The sequence below is a fragment of the Nycticebus coucang genome, chromosome 18 (assembly GCF_027406575.1).
Source record: "Nycticebus coucang isolate mNycCou1 chromosome 18, mNycCou1.pri, whole genome shotgun sequence".
In the NCBI taxonomy this organism is placed as follows: Eukaryota; Metazoa; Chordata; class Mammalia; order Primates; family Lorisidae; genus Nycticebus; species Nycticebus coucang.
In genome coordinates, this window is record NC_069797.1 from 54,712,930 (window position 1) to 54,736,975 (window position 24,046).

At 48.3% G+C, this 24,046-nt stretch overlaps 2 protein-coding genes and 1 non-coding gene across 3 annotated transcripts; all 3 read right to left on the bottom strand.

Annotated features, from left to right (window-relative positions):
- Positions 1-269: 269 nt before the first annotated feature.
- On the bottom strand, positions 270-5,774 carry C18H17orf98 (chromosome 18 C17orf98 homolog). The gene is made up of 3 exons (XM_053569414.1): positions 5,568-5,774; positions 2,757-2,856; positions 270-427 (listed from the first exon to the last, which is right to left on the bottom strand). The coding sequence occupies exons 1-3, from the start codon at positions 5,772-5,774 to the stop codon at positions 270-272; spliced, it is 465 nt and encodes a 154-aa protein (XP_053425389.1).
- Positions 5,775-13,411: 7,637 nt separating this feature from the next.
- RPL23 (ribosomal protein L23) lies at positions 13,412-23,720 on the bottom strand. Its single transcript, XM_053569415.1, has 5 exons — positions 23,642-23,720; positions 22,995-23,078; positions 22,568-22,696; positions 13,633-13,746; positions 13,412-13,512 (listed from the first exon to the last, which is right to left on the bottom strand). Exons 1-5 carry the CDS (start codon positions 23,652-23,654, stop codon positions 13,430-13,432), a joined length of 423 nt encoding a protein of 140 aa, XP_053425390.1. The 5' UTR covers positions 23,655-23,720; the 3' UTR covers positions 13,412-13,429.
- Positions 22,828-22,963, bottom strand: LOC128571456 (small nucleolar RNA SNORA21). Its single transcript, XR_008375865.1, has one exon. It is a non-coding gene; the product is annotated as a small nucleolar RNA SNORA21 (small nucleolar RNA).
- Positions 23,721-24,046: the final 326 nt, after the last annotated feature.

The window sequence follows — 24,046 nt, forward strand, 5'->3', positions numbered from 1 at the left end:
GGGGAGAATGGAGCCCTCTCCTTTCAAGCCTGGTGCTCATTGGCATGGAGCACAAGGCATAGGCCTGAGAAACCCTTTGTCCTCTTACCTCCTCTCTACCAGGTAGAGAAGCTGAGGGTGGAGAAACTAACTTGCTCTCTCCTCCAACCTCAGGAAATAAATGGCACACTGGGAAATACAAAGTTTTTTATATATAAAATAACACTGAGTTCATTTAAACATCTGTCTTAGAAATTCAGGACAAGTATTGTGAAATGAAGATAATCCTGTTAGAAGAGAGAGAATTGGGTGACTTCTCCAAAGACAGATGGGCGCTGGCGAAGGGCTGGGGTGTTCCTGCGGTAGCCAAACCGACCATTGAACCCGTTGATTGGTCTCAGATCAGCATTGTAGTGGTCATGCCCAGTCACCTGCTGGAGGGAATGCCCTTGGGGGCAAAGATAGAGGGCTAAGCCTGAATTCAGCCCCCTTTTACCTTACCTGCTCCATAAGACTGATACCGGATGTCCAGCCAGTTATAGTCACTATGATCCCCTGAGCCACAGCTTGAGTGTGCAGTTTGCAGCTGCACACTCAAGCTGCAAATGTCTTGAACCTCCGGACTGAAAAGCCAATGACTGGTGAGGTCGAAGAGACAAAAGTCTTCCTGGGCGGCGCCTGTGGCTCAGTCGGTAAGGCGCTGGCCCCATATACCAAGGGTGGTGGGTTCAAACCCGGTCCCGGCTGAATTGCAACCAAAAAAATAGCCGGGCGTTGTAGCGGGCGCCTGTAGCCCCAGCTACTCGGGAGACTGAGGCAAGAGAATCACTTAAGCCCAGGAGTTGGAGGTTGCTGTGAGCTGTGTGATGCCACGGCACTCTACCCAGGGCCATAAAGTGAGACTCTGTCTCTACAAAAAAAAAAGTCTTCCTGGAAATCAAACCCCGTACTTGGAATTATTGCAGGAAGACTGTGAATGGGACAAGAGAAACTTCTGGGCTTGGCTAAGCTTGCCTTGCTCCCAAGAGAAGTAAGCAAATCTCCTCCTTGGCTCGGCGCCTGTAGCTCAAGCGGCTAAGGCGCCAGCCACATACACCTGAGCTGGCAGGTTCGAATCCAGCCCGGGCCTGCCAAACAACAATGACAACTACAACCAAAAAATAGCTGGGCATTGTGGTGGGCATCTGTAGTCCCAGCTACTTGGGAGGCTGAGGCAAGAGAATCACTTGAGCCCAGGAGTTGGAGGTTGTTGTGAGCTGTGATGCCACAGCATTCTATCCAGGATGACAGCTTGAGGCTGTCTCAAAAAAAAAAAAAAAAAAAAAAAAATCTCCTCCTTGCCTCTGACCATCAGGAGAGATAGGATGAGATCAATTTGACAAATGGTGCAAAGGCCCACGTGACTAGTGTATGGCCAAGGATGGTGGTATTGGGGTGGGAGGAGAGTTCACCTTGCCAAGTATCTTTTAAGTCTCTCTTTCCTGTGGCTGCTAAAGCAAGCCTGGAAAATGAGCATGATACAGCTTGCTTAGGGAGCAGTAAGAGAAACACAGGCTTTAGAGTTGGAAAAAGTGGAATTCTAATCCTAGTTCAACCCTTCTTGGCAAATCACTTTATGTCAATAAACCTGTTTCCCCGGCTGTAACGTGGGAGAGTGTGACAAAAGGGCCTCGCATACAGTAAATGCTCAATAACTAAATACAGGGTGTCCATAAAGTTTGTAATTTTAACAAGTATTTCATTGTAGGGTGGCGCCTGTGGCTCAGTGGGTGGGGCGCTGGCTCCATATACTGAGGGTGGTGGGTTCAAACTGGGCACGGCCAAACTGCAACAAAAAATAGCCGGGCATTGTGGAGGGCACCTGTGGTCCCAGCTACTTGGGAGGCTGAGGCAAGGGAATCGCCTAAGCCCAAGAGATGGAGGTTGCTGTGAACTGTGATACCACTGCACTCTATGGAGGGCGACAAAGTGAAACTCTGTCTCTTAAAAAAAAACAAAAAAAAAAAACGTTTTTCACTGTGGCTGGGCGCAGTGGCTCATGCCTATAATCCTAGCACCCTGGGAAGCTGAGGCAGATGGATTGCTTGAGCTCCAAGTTTGAGAAGAGCCTGAGCAACAGCAAGACCCCATCTCTACTAAAAAAATACAAAAACTGAGGCAAGAGGATCACTTGAGCCTGAGTTAGAGGTTGCTTGGAGGGTCACTTGGAGGCCCTTCTGACACCATGGCACTCTACCCAGGGTGACAGCTTGAGACTCTGTCTCAAAAAAAAAAAAAAAAAGTTTTACATTGTAAATTGCACACGAACTTCATGGACACCTGGTTTTTTGTTTTTTGTTTTTTTTTGAGATAGAGTCTCCCTTTATCGCCCTCGGTAGAGTGCCATTGCATCACAGCTCACAGCAACCTCCCACTCCTGGGCTTAGGCGATTCTCTTGCCTCAGCCTGCCAAGTAGCTGGGACTACAGGCACCTGCACAATGCCTGGCTATTTTTTTGTTGTAGTTTGGCTGAGGCCGGGAAAAAACCTCCACTCTCAGTATGTGGGGCCGGCGCCCTACCCACTGAACCACAGGCACCACCCAATACCTGGTATTAAGGAGCCCTATGATGCCCATATGTTCACATGGAGAAGAAAAGCTGGAAGGATGCAGTCCCTTGACCTCTTCACCCTCAACAGGCCTCTCCAGGGCCCAGTTTCTTTCTCTGAATTGTGGAATGCATGCTACTCTCCCTCACTGAGACCATGGTGAGGCCGGAAAGGGAGGTGGCACTTGCCTGCCCCTGCCCAATTTCTCCTGTTGAGGTATCTCTGTCCTTGTCCGAAGATGTGGAAATAATCTACTATCCAGCCATCTCTTCCTGTACCACAGTGATCCTGCAAGTAAGGAAGAAAACACAGAAGACTCTCAGCCACCACGCTGAGAGGGGCACAGTGCAAACTCCCCTCAGCTCTTTGAGGAGAGGGAGAAGAGTCAGAGCCTGGCAGCTTGATGTAACTGGGCAGACACACTAAATATGCCTGGTAGCTTGGTGGGTAAGGGATCAGACTGGCAGACAGACTGGGTTCTAATTCCAGCTCAGCCCTCAATAAGCTCTGTGCCCTTGGGCCATTCACACAGATTTTCTGGGCCTCAATTTCCTCATCAATGAAAGGAGCATTACTGTGACATAGTAAAGGGCCTGGCAGAGTAAAGGTTTAATAAACATCTTTATCTAAGTGAAAATACCTACCACAAAGGGTGGTTTTAATGATTGAAGAATACTTTAAAAAATTAAACAAAGTTAAAATACGTGCACACAGTATTTCAAGTTTTTAAATACACAAGTTATTCAAGTTACTCCCTTTCCTCCCCCACCCCCAGATTCTGGCTCCTTCTGATACAAAAGTTACATAAGTAAAAAAAAAAAAAGAAAGAAAAAGAAAAGTTGCATAAGTAGACACCCCAATGTGTGTTCATGTCCATGTACTGCACACACATGTGTGAACACAAATATCTGGGATCACAAAAAACCTGAAATTTGTTCATAGAGTAATCCTGTAAGTTTTCTTCTTTTTTTGCAGTTTTTGGCTGGGGTTGGGTTTGAACCCACCACCTCCAGCATATGGGCCGGCACCCTACTCCTTTGAGCCACAGGCACCGCCAATCCCATAAGTTTTCTTTTCTTTTTCTTTTTTTTTTTTTGAGACAGAGCCTCAAGCTGTCACCCTGGGTAGAGTGCTGTGGCATCACAGCTTACAGCAACCTCCAACTCCTGGGCTCAAGAGGTTCTCCTGCCTCAGCCTCCCAAGTAGCCAGGACTACAGGTACCCATAACAACACCTGCCTATTTTTTGGTTGCAGCCATCATTGTTTGGCGGGCCTGGGCTGGATTTGAACCTACCAGCTCAGGTGTATGTCTGGCACCTTAGCCACTTGAGCCACAGGTGCCGAGCCCAGTAAGTTTTCTTTTCTCTTCCCCACACCACTAATGTATATATAAACGCAAATACTGGACGGCTGGGCACAGTGGCTCACGCCTGTAACCCCAGCACTCTGGGAAGCCAGTTGGGTGGACTGCCTTGAGCTAACACGTTCAAGACCAGCCTGAGCCAGAGCCCGTCTCTAAAAAACAGCTGGGAATTGTGGCTGGCGCCTGTAGTCCCAGCTACTTGGGAGGCTGAGGCAAGAGAATTGCTTAAGCCCAAGAGTTTGAGGTTGCTGTGAGCTGTAACACCACAGCACTCTGCGATGTAGTGAGACTCTGTCTCAAAAAAAAAAAAAAATACCAGAGGCAAAATGTTGGAAAATAAAGTGGAAACGTCAGCAAATAACTTCAGAATCTGTGATCCAGCAGAGGTACTCAGCTGGGGTTGGGCAGCACCCAGGCGGGAAAAGGCAGGGATAGAAAAAGAGGTCTGCAGAGGTCCAGGGGCTTCCTTCCCTTTAAGCCCTAAGGTCCCGGAGGGGGAGCCCCGCACCCGGCAACTATTGTGTCATAGGGAGAGGGTGACCTAGCCGGTCAGGTCGAATCAGTTCCCTTTGTCTTGCTCAGTGAGGTCACAGGGATTCTCAGATTCTGGCCTATTTAGAGAATTTGAGGCGTGAGGTCATCCTAAAGGGGGGGCTGTGATGTCAGGAAGGATAATGTTAGTACAATGAAACCAAGTAGTTTGGGAGAGGCGGGTTTTGAGTCCTAGTCCCAAGCCCTGCAGATGCCGGAAAAATGAACGTATTCCCAAGTTGAGGGCCGGAAGGTCTTTTGGCCATTCGGTGAGCTCAGCTTGCATTTAACACCTGTCACACCGCTTTTCCAATTCCCGGGTTTCATTAAGAAAACGGGGCGCGGGTGGCGCCCGTGGCTCAAGGAAGTAGGGCACCCGCCCCATTTGCCGGAGGTGGCAGGTTCAAACCCAGCCCCGGCCAAAAACTGCAAAAAAAAAAAAAAATCCCTCTAGTAAAGAAAACGGACGCGGTGTAATCAGGCCTGTAATCTTAGCACTTGGGAGGACGGGGTGGGGTGGGGGGGGTGGGGGTGGGTGGATCGCCTGGGCTCGAGAGTTCGAGACTAGCTTGAGCAAGAGCGAAACCTCTAAAACTAGCTGGGCTTTCTAGGCTGAAGCAAGAGGATGGCTTGAGTCCAAGAGTTTGAGGTTGCTGTGAGCTCTGACGCCACACCACTCTACCCAGGGCAACAGAGTGAAACTCTTTTTTTTTTTTTTTTTTGTAGAGACAGAGTCTCACTGTACCGCCCTCGGGTAGAGTGCCGTGGCGTCACACGGCTCACAGCAACCTCTTAACCCTTGGGCTTACGCGATTCTCTTGCCTCAGCCTCCCGAGCAGCTGGGACTACAGGCGCCCGCCACAACGCCCAGCTATTTTTTGGTTGCAGTTTGGCCAGGGCTGGGTTTGAACCCGCCACCCTCGGCATATGGGGCTGGCGCCCTACTCACTGAGCCACAGGCGCCGCCCCAGAGTGAAACTCTTAAAAAAGGGGAGTGGGGATGGAAGGAGTGAAGGAGTCTCCTTGGTGGCGAGGGCGCTGGAGTGAGATGCAGGGATTTGGGGAGGTGCAAGAACTCTCCTGGCGTGAAGTTCTTATAACTACCTGTTCAGTTTTCCGCAAAACCGGAGGAACCACGCGGCTCCGGAAATAGCGGTGGGCGTGGTAGTCCTGCTGCGCGTTGTAGGGCGGGATTGCCGACCACAACTTAGGCCTGGTGTGCGCATAGGCGCGGGCCACTGTGCTCACCGCCACCCCGTCCAAGATAAAGCCCTTCTCCAGTCTCAGAGGACACTCGCACATGTATGCCATCTCAACCACCGCAGCCCAACCACCGCAGCCGCAGGCGGAGGGCCTTTCTGGTGGGAGACTAGGGCCCTAACTGGGGGCTCCCCCGCGCATTGTTACGTCAAGGACCCCTGTGACACAAACCCGACTTCCCCCACTCAACCTGGGTTGTCAGGGTGGGTCCTTATGACGGCAGAGGAAGTACCTTGCATGGGCCCGAGGTGAGGGTGACCTGGAAACTGACTATACTAGAGGGTATGAAGATTGAAGAGGAGGAGAGGATTACTAAACGTGAGCGAGTGCAGTCAGGTCCAACTTCCCAGTTTTTCTTTAAGAACAAGACAGGAGGCTCTGCCCCCAGTGGTAGGGGCTGGCGGGTTCAAACCCTGCCAGGGCCTGTGAAACAACGACAACTGCAACAAAAAAATAGGCGGGCATTGTGGCGGGAGCCTATGGTCCCAGCACGTGGGAGGCTGAGGCAAGAGGATCACTTGAACCCGAGTTTGAGGTTGCTGTGTGCTAAGACGCCACAGCACTCTACCAGGGGTGACCAAGTGAGACTCTGTCTCAAAAAAAAAAAAAGGAAGAAAGAAAAAAAACCCTGAGTGTTAGAGTGAGGTAAACAAGTAAGATTTAGTTAAATGGACATTAAAGATTCCTCTAGTATAGCCGGGCGTTGTGGCAGGCGCCTGTAGTCCCACCTACTTGGGAGGCTGAGGCAAGAGAATCGCTTAAGCCCAGGAGTTAGAGGTTGCTGTGAGCTGTGTGAGGCCACAGCACTCTACCGAGGGCCATAAGGTGAGACTCTGTCTCTACACACACACACACACACACACACACACACACACAAAAAGATTCCTCTAGTAAATCATTCCTAGGCTTTGCTCAAAGAAACCTAATCAGATGGTTAAGTGATATTGGCAGTTTCAGAACTGCAGACATAAATGTGTGAACAAACTTTGTAATCTATTTTTTTTTTTTTTTTTGGTTTTTTCAAACCGGGGCTAGGTTTGAACCCACCACCTCCGACATATGGGACCGGCGCTCTACTCCTTGAGCTACAGGCGCCACCCCAAACTTTGTAATCTAAACTATTGACCTGCATGTTTACTTTATTGTAAATGATGGTAAACAGTGGCCAATAGTTTTATATTCCCTCTCCCCCCCCCGCAAAAAAAAGAACAAGATAGGTGCTCTCTTTCCCATGCAGTTCATTTTATTTCCTAAGTTCAATTGCATTGAAAAGCTTGCACCCAGAATTAATCAGAACAAGATCAGGTGGCATCTACTTCCCACTCTTATTTTATAGTGCTAAAAGTTCCCCCAAGAGGTTCCCCAAATCCAGTTAGCTGCAGAACCAGAACCAGAACTTGGGAGCAACATGCCCTCACTTGCTCTACTTAGCGAGCACTTCACAGCCCACCCCAATTCTTTTCAGTAGCTAGTATTCATCCTCCTTTCATAATAAAATAAAAAGTACACTTGGTCCATACACTTTACCATACCTTTTGTTTGGCTATTTTTTTAGGGGGTGGGGAGGAGGAGGGCAGTCTTACTATTTTATAACTCCTGGGTTTAAGGAATTCTCTGGCATCAGCCTCCCGGTAGCTGGGACTTCAGGCACCTGCCACAGTGCCTGGCCTACTCTTTAGGAGACTAGTGAACAACTATCTTAGTTATTATGACTACAGATGATTATTTCCTTCTTTATTCTATTTTCCCAATTTTTTCTCTCCATATTAATAAAACCCTTATATTATTAAGCAACCCATATGGATGATTTATATATCAAAGCATGTTATACAAACTCCTGGGCTCCTCACACCAACCCTATGAGGTACCATTAACCTCACTGGACAGAAGAGGCCCAAAGGGCGACGCCTGTGGCTCAGTGAGTAGGGCGCCGGCCCCATATGCCGAGGGTGGTGGGTTCAAACCCAGCCCCGGCCAAACTGCAACCAAAAAAATAGCTGGGTGTTGGGTGGCGCCTGTGGCTCAGTCGGTAAGGCGCCGGCCCCATATACCGAGGGTGGTGGGTTCAAACCCGGCCCTGGCCAAAACTGCAACCAAAAAATAGCCGGGCGTTGTGGCGGGCGCCTGTAGTCCCAGCTACTCGGGAGGCTGAGGCAAGAGAATCGCTTAAGCCCGGGAGTTGGAGGTTGCTGTGAGCTGTGTGAGGCCACGGCACTCTACCAAGGGCCATAAAGTGAGACTCTGTCTCTACAAAAAAAAAAAAAAATAGCTGGGCGTTGTGGCGGGCGCCTGTAGTCCCAGCTGCTCCGGAGGCTGAGGCAAGAGAATTGCATAAGCCCAAGTTAGAGGTTGCTGTGAGCCATGTGATGTCACAGCACTCTACCCGAGGGCGGTACAGTGAGACTCTGTCTCTACAAAAAAAATAAATAAATAAATAAATAAATAAAAAGAAGAGGGCAGCGCCTGTGGCTCAAGGAGTAGGGCGCCGGTCCCATATGCCGGAGGTGGTGGGTTCAAACCCAGCCCCGGCCAAAAAACCAAAAAGAAAAAAAAAAGAAGAGGCCCAAAAGCTCAAGGAAGGATTTACTTTTTTCTTTTTTTTGAGACACAGCCTCAAGTTGTCACTCTGGGTAGAGTGCTGTGGCATCATAGCTCACAGCAACCTCCAACTCCTGGGCTCAAGTGATTCTCTTGCCTCAGCCTCCCAAGTAGCTGGGACTACAGGCACCCACCACAATGCCTGGCTATTTTTTGGTTGCAGCCATCATTGTTGTTTGGCGGACCCAGGCTGGATTCGAACTCGCCAGCTCAGGTGTATGTGGCTGGCACCTTAGCCACTTGAGCCACAGGCGCCGAGATGGAAGGATTTACTTTTGTATCCACCATTATTTTTATTACATGAAAACAAATGTATTGCATTTTGAACTAGAAAAAGGTTGCATTACCTGTACAGAAAAATCACTAACCCTCACAATTCACTACTCAGGAATATCTGTACTGGCTCCACACCTGTAGCACAGTGGTTATAGCACTGGCCACGTACATCAAGGGTGGTGGGTACAAACCTGCCCTGGGCCACCTAAACACTGACAACTGCAACAAAAAAAAATCTTGGCGTGTGGCAGGCACCTGTAGACACAGCTACTTGGGAGGCTGAGGCAAGAGGATCGCTTAAGCCCATAGCACTCTACCAAGGGCGACGTAATGAGACTGTCTCAAAAAAAAAAAAAAAAATCTCTGCTGACAAGCAAGCTACTATAAATCAAATCTGAAATAAGTCTATAGTCCTTTTTTTGAGACAGAGTCTCAAGCTGTTGCCCTGGGTAGAGTGCCATAGCGTCACAGCTCACAGCAATCTCAAACTCTTGGGCCCAAGCAATTCTCCTTGCTTCAGCCTCCCGAGTAGCTGGGACTACAGGCGCCCAACACAATGCCCAGCTATTTGTTGTTGTGGTTGTTGTTGCAGTTGTCATTGTTGTTTTAGCTGGCCTGGGCCAGGTTTGAACCTGCCAGCCTCAGTGTATGTGGTCAGAGCCCTACTCACTGAGCCATGGGCACCGCCCAAGTCTATAGTCTTGAATCCTTTTTTTTCTTTTTTATTTTTCCTTTAAATCTCAGACCATTTGAGCAGAACTTGAATCCTTTCTATTAAACCCATAAAGAACTTACAGGACATAACAAACAATGTGTAATGTAGATAAGGTTTCAGTCCAAGTCAGGAAAATAAACCTCTGAAGAATAAAATTTATAGCAGCAGCCATTAGGGATACTAAGTAAGGATTATACATTATCATTATACAAATAAAAATAGGCATAAAATATAAGGGTTCACTTTAAGTGGTTGGCCTGGAGAGTTCAGATCACACTAAAGCAGATTTGAAATTCATCAGAATCAGACTAGGGAAGGTCCAAATCTCTAAAACTAGTAGATTTAACACACCTAAAACCCAGACTGGCTCACCCAAGCCAGGCAGTGTCTCACACTTGTAATCCTAGCACTCTGGGAGACTGAGGCAAGTGGATCGCTTGAGCTGAGTTCTAGACCAGCCTGAGCAAGAGCAAGACGCTCTCTCTACTAAAAATAGAAAAATTAGCGATGCATTGTGGTGGGCGCCTATAGTTCCCAGCTACTTAGGAGGCTGAGACAAGAGGATGGATTGAGCTCAGGTGTTTGAGGTTGCTATGACAGGCTACCCAGAGTGAACAGTGAGACTATTTCAAAAAAAAAAAAAAAAAAAAGCTCGCCATATACACCGGGGCTGGAGGGTTTGAATCAAGCCCATGCCTGGGCGGCACCTGTGGCTCAAGGAGTAGGGCGCCGGTCCCATATGCCGGAGGTGGCGGGTTCAAACCTGTCCCCAGCCAAAAAAAAAAAAAAAAAAGCCCATGCCTGCCAAACAATGACAACTACAACCAAAAATCAGCGGGGCCTTGTGGAGGGCGCCTGTAGTCCCAGATACTCGGAGGCTGAGGCAAGAGAATCGCTTAAGCCCAAGAGTTTGAGGTTGTTGTGAGCTGTGACGCCATTGCTCTCTATCAGCCTAGACAGAGCACTGGTTCTCAGTCTTGGTTGAACCATGAAATCTCCTGGGAGCTTCAAAAAAACTGATACTGGGCTCTGGCACTTGTGGCTCAAGCAGCTAAGGTGCCAGACACATACACCTGAACTGGCGGGTTGGAATCCAACCTGGGCCTGCCAAACAACAGTGACGGCTGCAACCAAGAAATAGCCGGGCATTGTGGCGGGCGCCTGTAGTCCTAACTACTTGGGAAGCAGAGGCAGGAGAATCACTTGAACCTAGGAGTTGGAAGTTGCTGTGAGCTGTGATGCCACAGCCTTCTACCCAGGGTGACAGCCTGAGGCTGTCTCAAAAACAAACAACAAACAACAAAAAAAGCTGATACTGGCCAGGTGTGGAGACTCACACCTGGGAGGCGGAGGTGGGTGGATTACCTGAGCTCACTGTTTCGAAACCAATCTGAGTCACAGAGAGACCCTGCTTCTAAAAATAGCTGGGTGTTGGGGCTGGCAACTGTAGTCCCAGCTACTTGGGAGACTGAGTCAAGAGAATCGCTTGAGCCCAAGAGTCTGAGGTTGCTGTCATTCTCTTGCCTCAGCCTCCCCTGTGGTTGGGACAATAGGCACCTTCCACAAAGCTCAGCTGATTTTTCTATTTTTAGTATAGATGGGGTCTTGGCTCTGGCTCATGATGGTCTGGAACTCCTGAGCTCAAGAGATTTTTCACCAGTGGCTCAGCGCCCATAGCACAGTGGTTATGGCGCCAGCCACATGCACTGAGGCTGGTGGGTTTGAGCCCAGCCTGGGTTAGCTGAACAACTGCAACAAGAAAATAGCCAGGCATTGTGGTGGGCACCTATAGCCCACCTACTTGGGAGGCTGAGGCAAGATAATCACTTAAGCCCAGAAGTTTGAGGTTGCTGTGAGCTGTAGAGTACCCATGGCACTCTACCAAGGGAAAGATAGTGAGACTATGTCTCAAAAAATTTTTTTTTTCACCTCAGCTTCCTAGATGGCTAGGATTATAGGCAGGAGCCACTGTGCCCCACCTTCCATATCTAGTTTTACTTTTTCTTTTTTGAGACAGAGCCTCAAGTTGTCACCCTGAGTAGAGAGTGTCGTGGCATCACAGCTCACAGTAATCTCCAATTCCTGGGCTCAAGCGGTTCTCCTGCCTGTCTCCCAAGTAGCTGGAACTACAGGCGCCTGCCACAACACCCAGCTATTTTTTGATTGCAGCTGTTGTTTGGCAGGCTTGGGCTGGATTAGAACCTGCCAGCTCAGGTGTATGTGGCTGGCACCTTAGCTGCTTGAGCCACAGGCGCTGAGCCCCATATCTAGTTTTAGAATAAAACATGGTAGCCATCTCACCAAGTGAATATATGCAGGTCTCAAGTCCTGCATTATACCCAACTTACAGTTAGGTCTGAGTATTTGCAGATATGGGCATACAGCAGAGATTTGCAACTGGTGTGCTTTGAGAGGATCTTAGGTATGCTGCAAAAAACTATTAAGATCATTGATTTCAAAACTTCAAAGCAGTTATTGCTTCTACCTCTTTTTGTCTCACTTTATCACAGTAAAAGTGAGACAAAAAGTCTCGGTAGAGAGCTGTGATGACACAGCTCACAGCAACCTCCATCTCCTGGGCTTAAGCCATTCTCTTGCCTTGGCCTCCCGAGTAGCTGGGACTATAGGCATCTGCCAGAATGTCTGGCTGTTTTTTTGTTGCAGTTTGGCCTGGGCACCCTCAGTATATGGGGCTGCCACCCTACCCACTGAGCCACAGGCACCGCCCCTCTACTTTTTTTTTGAGACAGAGCCTCAAGCCGTCACCCTGGGCAATGTCGTGGCATCACAGCTCACAGCAACCTCCAACTTCCGGGCTCAAGCGATTCTCCTGCCTCTGCCTCCCAAGTGGCTGAAACTACAGATGCCCGCCACAGCACCTGCCAGGAGCCAAAACATCTCACAAAAATGCCCCTTGCTAAGCCTGCTTGATTTGCGGTTTTATGAGCAAACTACTCTCAGGAATTCAACCATAACAGCAACGGTACTTTCCGCTTGCGTATCTCTTCCGAAATGCACTCCCCGCCTTAGGGTCCTTCTCCTAGTAATTCTCCAGAAACTAGCCCCCTCCCCGCCCTGTTAGGAATAGCCCTTAGTTACTTCTTCGTTCCAGCTGAAAAATAAACTCGACGGAGCTTGATCAGACTCTTGACTTGCTCTCATTCTTTCGTGTCTCTTGTCCCCTCATTCGACTGACCCCTTTGTTTCCCAGGTCCCCATTGAATTCCCCGCGGGCCGGGGCAACTCCTGGCTATTTTTTGGTTGTAGCTGTCATTGTTGTTTGGCAGGCCCAGGCTGGATTTGAACCTAGCACTGGCTGGCGCCTTAGCCATTTGAGCCACAGGCTCCGAGCCTACATTTTATTTTTTATCAATATAATTTAAGTGTGTCGTGAGATAAAAAAGGTCAAAAGGCTCAGCGCTTGTGGCTCAAGGAGAGAAGGTGCCAGCCACATACATCTGAGCTGGCGGGCTCGTCTGCCAAATGATGACAGCTATAACCAAAAAATAGCCAAGCGTTGTGGCGGGCACCTGTAGTCCCAGCTACTTGGGAGGCAGAGGAAGGAGAATGGCTTAGCCCAGAAGTTGGAGGTTGCAGTGAGCTGTGATGCTACAGCACTCTACCCAGGGTGACAGCTTGGGACTGTCTCAAAAAAAAAAAAAAAGTCAAAAGACACTGATACACACTGTGGATGCAAGCCTTCATCCGAAAACCTTTAACTTCCTCTACATTTCTGATTTTTGAGCCACAGGCGCTGCCCCCAAGTAACTTTCTTTTTTTTTTTTGTAGAGACAGAGTCTAACTTTACCGCCCTCGGTAGAGTGCCATGATGTCACAGGACTCACAGCAACCTCCAGCTCTTGGGCTTCCGCGATTCTCCTGCCTCAGCCTCCCTAAGGACTGTAGCCTGCTTAGGGGATGTCAAGAGTCTAGAAATGGGGTGGCGTCTGTGGCTCAAGAGACTTGGGCGCTGGCCCCATATGCCGGAGGTGGCGGGTTCAAACCCAGCCCCGGCCAGAAACTGCAAAAAAAAAAAAAAAAAAGTCTAGAAATTAACAGGGAGGCAAGCACTTGGGATCATACATGTTTTAATGTTTTCTAGAAATATACTGGAGAATCATGCAATGCTGCCAGCATTGGAGGCAATCCTTGGCCACAAGTCTGCACACTCCTTTGCAACTGGTCCTGTAATGGCAGAACCTGCATTAAAAAAAAAAAAAACGTGAGGAAACAGGTTAAGACATCAGGTCCTTTGCCTATAGTTCCAGAGTTAAACCATCCAAACTCAGATCTAAGCAACAACCTGGGTTGCTTTCCTACCTTTCATTTCGCCTTTATTGTTTACTATGACCCCTGCATTATCTTCAAAATAAAGAAACACACCATCTTTTCTCCGGTATGACTTCCGCTGTCGTATTACCACTGCCGGATGAACTAAGAAGGGACAAAAGGACAGAAGACATTAACCTGTCAAGTCCTAGCACCACCGCAAAAACAATTTACACCTGGAGAGAAATGTATACTCATTAGCATTTCATCCCAAAAGCAAGTGTGAGAGAGTGCAAACACTGGTCACCCTTTAAGGAAGACTATATTCACTTTTAAGTCAAAATCAACAGTATTTTCTTTTTTTTTTGCAGTTTTTGGCCGGGGCTGAGCCTGAACCCGCCACCTCTGGCATATGGGGCTGGCGCCCTACTCCTTTGAGCCACAGGCACTGCCCAACAGTATTTTCTAACAAGTGTATAAAGTGTAAATTTGTACTCTTTTGAAACTTGCTAAGCACTCTCTATAACTTTTCCCACTTCACTTAACAGGTGGATAAGAGTAGGATTCCAGTATCATAAAATTGGGAAGGAAACACCCCTCCCCCCAACGAGTGGAGAAGCCAAGCTATCAACCCCATATTACGCAATATTCCACTGAGTATATATCAAAACCTGAGAGTGGGCCAGACACAGTGGCTCATGCCTGTAATCCTAGCATTCTGGGAGGCCCAGGCAGGTGGATTGGTTGAATTCAGGAGACAGACGAGCCTAAGCAAGAGTTAAGACCCCATCTCTACTAAAAATAGCTGGGCATTGTGGCAGGCTTCTGTAGTCCCAGCTACTTGGGAGGTTGAGGCAAGATTATGGCTTGAGTCCAGGAGTTTGAGGTAACAGATAAGACTGTCTCAAAAAAAAAAAAAAAAAAAAAAAAACCCAGGAAAGTATATTTCTTGACCTAAAAATTACAAAAATTGCTGGAATTTGTTGGAATTAACCATGTTAGGTGGGCAGCGCCTGTGGCTCAGTCGGTAAGGCACCGGCCCCATATACCGAGGGTGACGGGTTCAAGCCTGGCCCCGGCCGAACTGCAATCAAAAAACAGCCGGGCGTTGTAGCGGGCGCCTGTAGTCCCAGCTACTTGGGAGGCTGAGGCAAGAGAATCGCTTAAGCCCAGGAGTTGGAGGTTGCTGTGAGCTTTGTGAGGTCATGGAACTCTACTGAGGGCCATAAAGTGAGACTCTGTCTCTACAAAAAAAAAAAGACCCATCACCATCCAGATTAAGTTCCCATGGTACAGATACATATATATTTTAAAGAAAAAAAAGAAAAAAAAAAAATGAACTATGTTAGGTTTTACAACATTAACTCACCTGCCAATTTATCCTAACAAAATCTGTAACTGCTAGTGTACATATATGTACACTCCTTAAACTCTTAGTGAGTATGCCCAGGATCTTGACCATACCTTTTTTTTATTATTATTATTGGGTCGCAGTTGTCATTGTTGTTTAGCAGGCCCTGGACCAGGCTCAAATAAGCCAGCCTCGGTGTATGTGCCCGGCACCATACCCACTGAGCTAAGGGTGCCAAACCACTGGACCATACATTTTAAAAATATGTATCATTGGGCGGCGCCTGTGGCTCAGTCAGTAAGGCGCCGGCCCCATATACCGAGGGTGGCGGGTTCAAACCCGGCCCCGGCCAAACTGCAACCAAAAAATAGCCGGGCGTTGTGGCGGGCGCCTGTAGTCCCAGCTACTCGGGAGGCTGAGGCAGGAGAATCGCTTAGGCCCAGGAGTTGGAGGTTGCTGTGAGCTGTGTGAGGCCACGGCACTCTACCAAGGGCCATAAAGTGAGACTCTGTCTCTACAAAAAAAAAAAAAAAAAAAAAAAAAAAAAAAAAATATGTATCATACCATTATGTTACACCTTTCTAACCGTGAGACATGTTGATTTTCTTTTTTTTTTTTTGTAGAGACATAGAGTCTCACTGTACCGCCCTCGGGTAGAGTGCCATGGCGTCACAAGCCTCACAACAACCTCTAACTCTTGGGCTTATGCGATTCTCTTGCCTCAGCCTCCCGAGCAGCTGGGACTACAGGCACCCGCCACAACGCCCGGCTATTTTTTTGTTGCAGTTTGGCCGGGGCTGGGTTTGAACCCGCCACCCTCGGTATATGGGGCCGGCGCCCTACTCACTGAGCCACAGGCGCTGCCTGAGACATGTTGTTTTTCTTAAGAGACAGAGTCTCTGTTGCCCTTGGTAGAATGCCATTGTCAACCAACTCCTGGGCTTAGGGGATTCTCTTGCCTCAGCCTCCTGAGAGGCTGGGACTACAGGCGCCCGCCACGACACCGGGCTATTTTTTGTTGCACTCTGGCCAGGGCTGAGTTTGAACCTGCCACCCTCAGTATATGGGTCTGGTGCCCTACCCACTGAGCCACAGGTGCCACCCAGCATATGTTGGGTTTTTTTTTTTTTTTTTTTGAGACAGAGCCTCAAGCTGTCGCCCTGGGTAGACTGCCATGGCATCACAGCTCACAGCAACCTCCAACACCTGGGCTTAAGTGATTCTCTTGCCTCAGCCCTCCCAAGTAGTTAGAACTACAGGTGCCCACCACAACGCCCAGCTATTTTTTGGTTGTAGCTGTCATTGTTTGGCAGGCCCAGGCTGGAATCGTACCCAGCAGGTCAGGTGTATATGGCTGGCGACTCAGCCACTTGAGCTACAGGCGCAACTAGGGTGCCAACCACATACACCGGAGCTGGCGGGTTCGAACCCTAGCCCGGGGCCTGACAACTACAACAACAACAATAGCTGGGCATTGTGGCGGGTGCCTGTAGTCCCAGCTACTTGGGAGGCCGAAGCAAGAGAACTGCTTAAGCCCAAGAGTTTGAGATTACTCTGAGCTGTGATGCCAAGGCACTCTACTAAGGGTGACATACTGAGACTGGCTCAAAAAAAAAAATGAAATAAAAAATAGGCTCGGGGGCAGCACCTGTGACTTAGTCGGTAAGGTGCTGGCCCCAGATACCGAGGGTGGCGGGTTCAAACCTGGCCCCGGCTGAACTGCAACCAAAAAATAGCTGGGCATTGTGGCGGGCGCCTGTAGTCCCAGCTACTTGGGAGGCTGAGGCAAGAGAATCGCTTAAGCCCAGGAGTTGGAGGTTACTGTGAGCTGTGTGATGCCATGGCACTCTACCGAGGGCCATAAAGTGAAACTCTGTCTCTACAAAAAAAAAAAGAGAATAGCTTAAGCACAGGAGATGGAGGTTGCTGTGAGCTGTGATGCCACGGCATTCTACCCAGGGTGACAGCTCCAGGCTCTGTCTCAGAAGAAAAAATAAAACAAAACAAAACTTTGGAACCAGCCTGAAAACAGGCATACATTGGAATTTTGTGCAACCATTTAAAATGCAATTTTTTTTAGTTTCTTCTTTGTTTTTTAAAATGCAATTTGTTTTTGAGAATCTCAAACTGTAGCCGAAGTGCCATGGTGTCATAGCTCATAGCAACCTCCAACTCTAGGAATCAGGAGATCCTTTGCCTCAATTTTTTTTTCTATTTTTTAGTAGACACAGGGTCTCACTTTCCCTCAGGCTGGTCTCAAACTCATGAGCTCAAGCTATCCACCCACCTCCACCTCCCACAGTGCTTAAAATGCAATTTTTTTTTTTTTTGTAGAGACAGAGTCTCACTTTATGGCCCTCGGTAGAGTGCTGTAGCCTCACACAGCTCACAGCAACCTCCAACTCCTGGGCTCAAGTGATTCTTCTGCCTCAGCCTCCCAAGTAGCTGGGACTACAGGCGCCTGCCACAACGCCCGGCTATTTTTTTTTGGTTGCAGTTTGGCCGGGGCCAGGTTTAAACCCGCCACCCTTGGTATATGGGGCCAGCGCCCTACCGACTGAGCCACAGGCGCTGCCCAAAATGCAATTTTTTTTTTTTTTTAAAGAGAGTGTCAACTTTGTTGCCCTCAGTAGAGTGCTGTAGCATCACAGCTCACAGCAACTTCCAGCTCTTGGGCTTAAGTGATTCTCTTGCCTCTGCCTACGGAGTAGCTGGGACTACAGGTTCCCACCACAATGCCCGGCTATTTTTTTGTTGTAGTTTGGCCGGGGCTGGGTTTGAACCCACCATCCTTAGTATATGGGGGTGGCGCCCTACTCACTGAGCCACAGGCACCGCCCTTAAAATGCAGTTTTTAAAAAATCTGCAAGTCATTTATGATGAAACAACAAATATGGGATGGTAATGGTCCATTTCCACAGGAAAAAGCTAACAAACTCGAGCGGCGCCTGTGGCTCAAAGGAGTAGGGCACGGGCCCCATATGCTGGAGGTGGCAGGTTCAAACCCAGCCCAGGCAGGCCAAAAACTGCAAAAACAAAATAAAAAAGCTGACAAGCTCAATTTTTGCATAGAATTCAGGAAAGGACATACAACAAAATAATAACAATGATCATCTCTCTTTTTTTTTTGAGAGTCTCACTTATTAACCCTCAGTAGAGTGCCTTGGCCTCACAGTTCACAGCAACCTCAAATTTAGACTTAAGTGATTCTCTCCTCAGTCTCCCAAGTAGCTGGGACCACAGCGCATGCCACAACGCCCCGCTATTTAGAGACAGGGGGTCTCACTCTGGCTCAGCCTAGTTTCGAGCCCTTGAGTGCAGGCAATCCACCCACCTCAGCCTCCCAGAATGCTAGGATTACAGGTGTGAGCCATTGCACCCGGCCCACAATGATCATCTCTTGAAGGTCTAAGAGTTGGGTAACTGAATTTCAACTAGTATTTCGTGTGTAATTAATTCTATGTTTGATTTTTTTTTTTTTTGAGAGAGAGTCTCACTATTTAACACCCTGGATAGAGTGCTGTGGCATCACAGCTCACAGCAACCTCAAACCCTTGGGCTTAAGCAATTCTCTTGCCTCAGCCTCCCAAGTAGCTGGGACTATAGGCACCCGCCACAATGCCTGGCTATTTTTTTTTTTTTTTGTAGAGACAGAGTCTCACTTTATGGCCCTCAGTAGAGTGCTGGGGCCTCACACAGCTCACAGCAACCTCCAACTCCTGGGCTTAAGCGATTCTCTTGCCTCAGCCTCCCGAGTAGCTGGGACTACAGGCACCCGCCACAACACCCGGCTATTTTGTGGTTGCAGTTTGGCCAGGGCCGAGTTTGAACCCGTCACCCTCAGTATATGGGGCCGGCGCCTTACCGACTGAGCCACAGGCGCCACCCTATTTTTTTTTTTTTTTGATGTTGCAGTTTGGCTGGGGTTGGATCCCTGGCTATTTTTTTATTGCAGTTATCATTGTTTAGCAGGCCCAGGCTCACTTTGAACCCGCCAGCACTGTGGCCAGCGCCCTAAGCACTGCACTACAGGTGCTGAGCCTGAACAGCTATTTTAGAGTCAGATGTACCTGGGTTCAAATTTTGACAGATACTAATTTGAAGACCTTGACCAAGTTAATTTATCTTTGGGAGCTCAAATTTTTCTTTTGTAAAATGGGGGCAATAATTACATTCCCACAGCTCAGCACCCATAGGTCAGTCGTTAGGGTGCCAGCTACATGCTCTGGGTTAGCGGGTTTGAAGGCGACCAGGGCCTGCTAGACAATGACAATAACAAAAAAAATAGCTGGGTGTTGTCCAGTGTGGCAGGCGCCTGTAGTCCCAGCTACTTAGGAGCAAAATAATTGCTTAAGCCCAGGAGTTTGAGATTGCTATGAGCTGTGATGCTACAGCGCTCTACTGTGGGCGACATAGGGACTGTCTACCAAAAAAAAAAAAAAAAAAAAAAAAATTACATTTCCACATTTAACATCAAACGCTAGAAATACAGGATATTTATAAATACAGGAAATAGGACTTTCCCTGAAGCAAGTACTAGATAAAAAATATTTAGGTAGGCAGTGCCTGTGGCTCAATGAGTAGGGCGCCGGCCCCATATGCCGAGGGTGGCGGGTTCAAACCCAGCCCCGGCCAAACTGCAACAAAAAATGGCTGGGCATTGTGGTGGGCGCCTGTAGTCCCAGCTGCTCAGGAGGCTGAGGCAAGAGAATCACGTAAGCCCAATAGTTAGAGGTTGCCGTGAGCCGTGTGACGCCACGGCACTCTACCCGAGGGCAGTACAGTGAGACTCTGCCTCTACAAAAAAAAAAAAATTAAAAGAAAAAAAAAATTTAGGTAAGTAGATACCCTCTGATCAAGATAATGAGATACACACCAAGGTAACTTTTACGTGCAAGCCATCTTCTGTTGGACCCTCATACTTCTGAACCATTTAATTCTCACAATTGTATCATGCAGACAAAGCCCACGAACACAGGACTTTTTTTTTTTTATAAACACCTGTTTTTTGTTTTTTTTTTGCAGTTTCTGGCCAGGGCTGGGCTTGAACCCACCACCTCCAGCGCCCTACTCCTTTGAGCCCCAGGGGCCGCCACAAACACAGTACTTTACAGGGGCCTGTTACTTACAGATTTAAGTCCAAGGCAAGGGGATGTATTTATTTAGCAGAAACAAGAACCAAAAAGACATCAATAGAACTGGGAATTCAACACTGGCTTTAAATCCATAAAGTGTTGTCTGGTTTGTCCGACCACTAATTTGAGACCAAGTCTATCTTCCTGCCACTTCACCCATTAAGAGATGACCATTTGCTCTGCTCTTCTGACAACTCCATGGGCCACTAATCAGACCCAAGGAGAGCTCCCTGGGCCACTAATCAGACCCAAGAAGTGTTCTGAGAAGAGGGAAAAGCCTGTGCAGTTAAATCCTCATCCTCTGATTCATCAGTGTTTAATCACAACCACAGGGCTACTAAACCCTCAAATAAATTATTAATATTAAAGGCAGGGCGGCGCCTGTGGCTCAGTGAGTAGGGCGCCAGCCCCATATGCCGAGGGTGGTGGGTTCAAACCCAGCCCCGGCTAAACTGCAACAAAAAAATAGCCGGGCGTTGTGGCGGGCACCTGTAGTCACAGCTGCTCTGGAGGCTGAGGCAAGAGAATCGCATAAGCCCAAGAGTTAGAGGTTGCTGTGAGCCGTGTGATGTCATGGCACTCTACCTGAGGGTGGTACAGTGAGACTCCGTCTCTACAAAAAAAAAATTAAAGGCAAACAAAGTTGGCTTGGCACCTGTAACTCAGTGGCTAGGGTGCCAATCACATCCACCTGAGCTGGTGGGTTTGAACCCAGCCAGGGCCTGCCAAACAACAATGACAATTACAAAAAAAAAAAAAATAGCCGGGTGTTGTGGTGGGTGCCTGTACTCCCAGCTATTTGGGAGGCCGAGGCATAAGCCCAAGAGTTGGAGGTTGCTGTGAGCTATGATACCATGGCACTCTACCAAGGGTGACACAGTGAGACTCTCAAAAACAAATAAACAAACAAAAAAAAAAAAAGAAAGAAAAGGCAAACAAAGTAGATTTCTGACCCAAAGGCTAAAAATGTGCATGGAGATTGTGTGCTGGTGTAGGTACATAAGGAGTTACTCTAGTACATCACATTTGTACATAGGGGGATGGCCAGGAATTCTCTGGAACAGCAGGACATCCCAGAGTAGAGACAGACTCAGCAGGCACAGGGAAAAAAGTTCAGGAACTGAAGTACACTGAATATTGGAAGTTCTAAAGCCAGGAAATGACAAGTAGTGTGCCAGAGGCCTCCTCCTTCAATTCATATACCTGGTGGGAAAACTTGTGAGGCCAGCCCAAGACTAAAACAACTCCCTGTTTTTAGTTTCAATCTCATCTATAAAAAGGACCTGCCGGGCAGCACCTGTGGTTCAGTCGGAAGGCGCCGGCCCCATATACCGAGGGTGGCGGGTTCAAACCCGACCCCAGCTGAACTGCAACCAAAAAATAGCTGGGCGTTGTGGCGGGTGCCTGTAGTCCCAGCTACTCAGGAGGCTGAGGCAAGAGAATCGCTTAAGCCCAGGAGTTGGAGGTTGCTGTGAGCTGTGTGATGCCATGGCACTCTACCGAGGGCCATAAAGTGAGACTCTGTCTCTAAAAAAAAAAAAAGAAAAAAAAAAAAGAAAAAGGACCTGCCTTCCTGTAGGAAGAAGGCCCACTGCTGTTTTGTGCTTAGCAAATGCTAGCTAACAGCCCAGATGCTCTATGTGGCTCAGCTCTTCACCTGAGTCCCACAACTACTTGAGAAAGTGAACACCATTCTTCCCTTTTAAGTCAGTTCACTCAAGAAAAGGAAACTTGCCTTTAGTGACACCATAAGCCTTAAAGCTGTGACCTCTCATGGTCTAGTACTAGGCTGCCTATCAAGAATATATTGCTGTGTTGGTTCGACACCTGTGGCTCAAGCAGGTAAGGCGCCAGCCACATACACCTGAGCTGGCACGTTCGAATCCAGCCCAGGCCCACCAAGCAACGACGGCTGCAACCAAAAAATAGCTAGGCATTGTGGAGGTTGCCCTAACAGCTACGTGGTAGGCAGAGGCAGGGCAATCTCTTGAGCCCAGGAGTTGGGAGGTTGCTGTGAGCTATAATGCCAGGGCACTCTACCCAGGGTGACAGCTTGAGGCTCTGTCTCAAAAAAAAAAAAGGAAAAAAAAAAAAAGAATATATTGCTGTGGCTTGGTGCCTATAGTTCAGTGGTTAGGGTGCCGGCCACATACACTGTGGCTGGTGGGTTTGAAGCTGGCCCAGGCCTGCTGAACAACAAAAGTAGCCGGGCATTGTGGCAGGCGCTACTCGAGAGGCTGAGGCAAGAGAATTGCTTAAGCCCAAGTTTGAGGTTGCTGTGAACAATGACACCATAGCACTCTACTGAGGGCAACACAGTGAAACTCTGTCTCTATCTCTCTCTATATATATAATATACACCACTGTATTATTTATACTGCCTCATAGGAAATCAAACCATTAAGATGCCTGGAGAACTGTACATCAATGTTCCGTTTTCCAACAGCAAGAGAAGTCCCCACAATAGCCACCAGATAAGGAGGATCCAGTGCATACTCACCCTTCTTTCTGAGCTCTGGTTTGCCTTTCTTAACTGTAGCCATCACCATGTCACCCACACCAGCAGCAGGAAGTCTGTTGAGTCGTCCCTTGATCCCCTTCACAGAGATGATATACAAATTTTTGGCTCCTTTACAAGGATGTAAACAAAAATTAATTTTTTTTGAGCATTTACTGCGCAGTTTCACAGTACACTATTTTGGAAACACTTCAAGAGCCTCTCCCTCGACTCAATGCCTAAGCCCTTAGTTCCCAAGAACATGTTGTTACACCACCGATTGAAGTAAAACAACACAAAATGCTGCCACTTCACCCAAAAGCGGTGCTTTTAATCTGCCCTTTCTTGACGGCTCAATGGGTCATTAGCAAAAGGCCCATTGAGTGCTTTTAAAAGGGGAAGCGTAGCAGGGTGCAGTCAAAGGACTCACCTGTGTTGTCAGCACAGTTGATCACAGCTCCTACCGGAAGACCCAGGGAAATCCGGAATTTCGCACCAGAGGACCCACCGCGTCCTCGGGGTAGAAAGGGAAAAGAAACGGAATAAAGAAATCACTATCTAGATATGGTTAGGAGTTCCTCTCACGATCGAGCCATAAATTCACTGCATATGTTTTGGAAGGTTGCATAACAAATTAACTCTTCCTAGATCTCCTCCTATACTCTGTTTCAAGGGTAAACAGACAATTTTTCACTATTACCGCCCTTACGTGGAGATTAAAAGGACCGGAGGCCTTAACTTTCACACCTTTTGCAACACACAGTTCCTCCTGCAAAGTAGAAGGCCGTACAGGTCGCCAAATTAGAACCTGAGCCAGTTCAACTTCAACCCATTACCGCAGCGCTATGTGCGGATTGATCTCGCCGAGCTTCTCCAGAATCATGTCAGGATCCTGCCAGCTCCACTCTCCACCCTGCCTTATTCGGGGGGCCTTTCCAGTGCCTTCACGGTGCCCATCCTCTCCTTCCGGTCCAGAAGACAGCAAAGCACCCCAGCTGCCCAAGGCTGCCCATCCCGGGGAGGCTGGCAACAACCGCGCGGCAGATGGGGGACGATCCTCCAAGGCCAAAACCTCACCTCGCTTCGACATCTTGGACGACCGGAAAACGACAGAAAGGAAGTAAGCATAGAGGACGCTGGGATATAGATCTTTGTCGCCCCGCCCATATCTCATCACGTGATTGGGAGCTTGTTAAACCCACCTCCCTAGAGCGCTGTTTTATGACGTAGCAAAGCTAAGAAGGTAGCAGTGCCCTTGCTTGATGGGTGGGCCATAGAGAGGGAGAGGCGAGTGAGTTCCAGAGTCTCTAGTCTACGAGCTGGAAAGTAGTTGGAGCTGATTTGCCCGATTACTTACCTCTTTTGAGCACTTAGTACGTGTTAGGTACTTCTTACAACAGTATAGAATAATAAAACACGCTTTGTGTAGGAGTCCCGAAGAACAAAGGGAGAAGTGGGAGGTGAGCGAGTTCTAACTTCACA

Excerpts from the sequence above, each read along its gene's own strand:
- RPL23 (XM_053569415.1), bottom strand. Across the intron at positions 22,697-22,994 it reads CAACTGTGCTGACAACACAG|GAGCCAAAAATTTGTATATC; the intron begins GTGAGTCCTTTG and ends ATCCTTGTAAAG. Across the intron at positions 13,747-22,567 it reads ACCAGAGCTCAGAAAGAAGG|TTCATCCGGCAGTGGTAATA; the intron begins GTGAGTATGCAC and ends GTCCCTTCTTAG.
- C18H17orf98 (XM_053569414.1), bottom strand. The coding sequence starts at position 5,774 with ATGGCATACATGTGCGAGTGTCCTCTGAGACTGGAGAAGGGCTTTATC. Across the intron at positions 2,857-5,567 it reads TTTTGCGGAAAACTGAACAG|GATCACTGTGGTACAGGAAG; the intron begins GTAGTTATAAGA and ends CCTTACTTGCAG. Across the intron at positions 428-2,756 it reads GAGAAATTGGGCAGGGGCAG|GGCATTCCCTCCAGCAGGTG; the intron begins GCAAGTGCCACC and ends TTTGCCCCCAAG.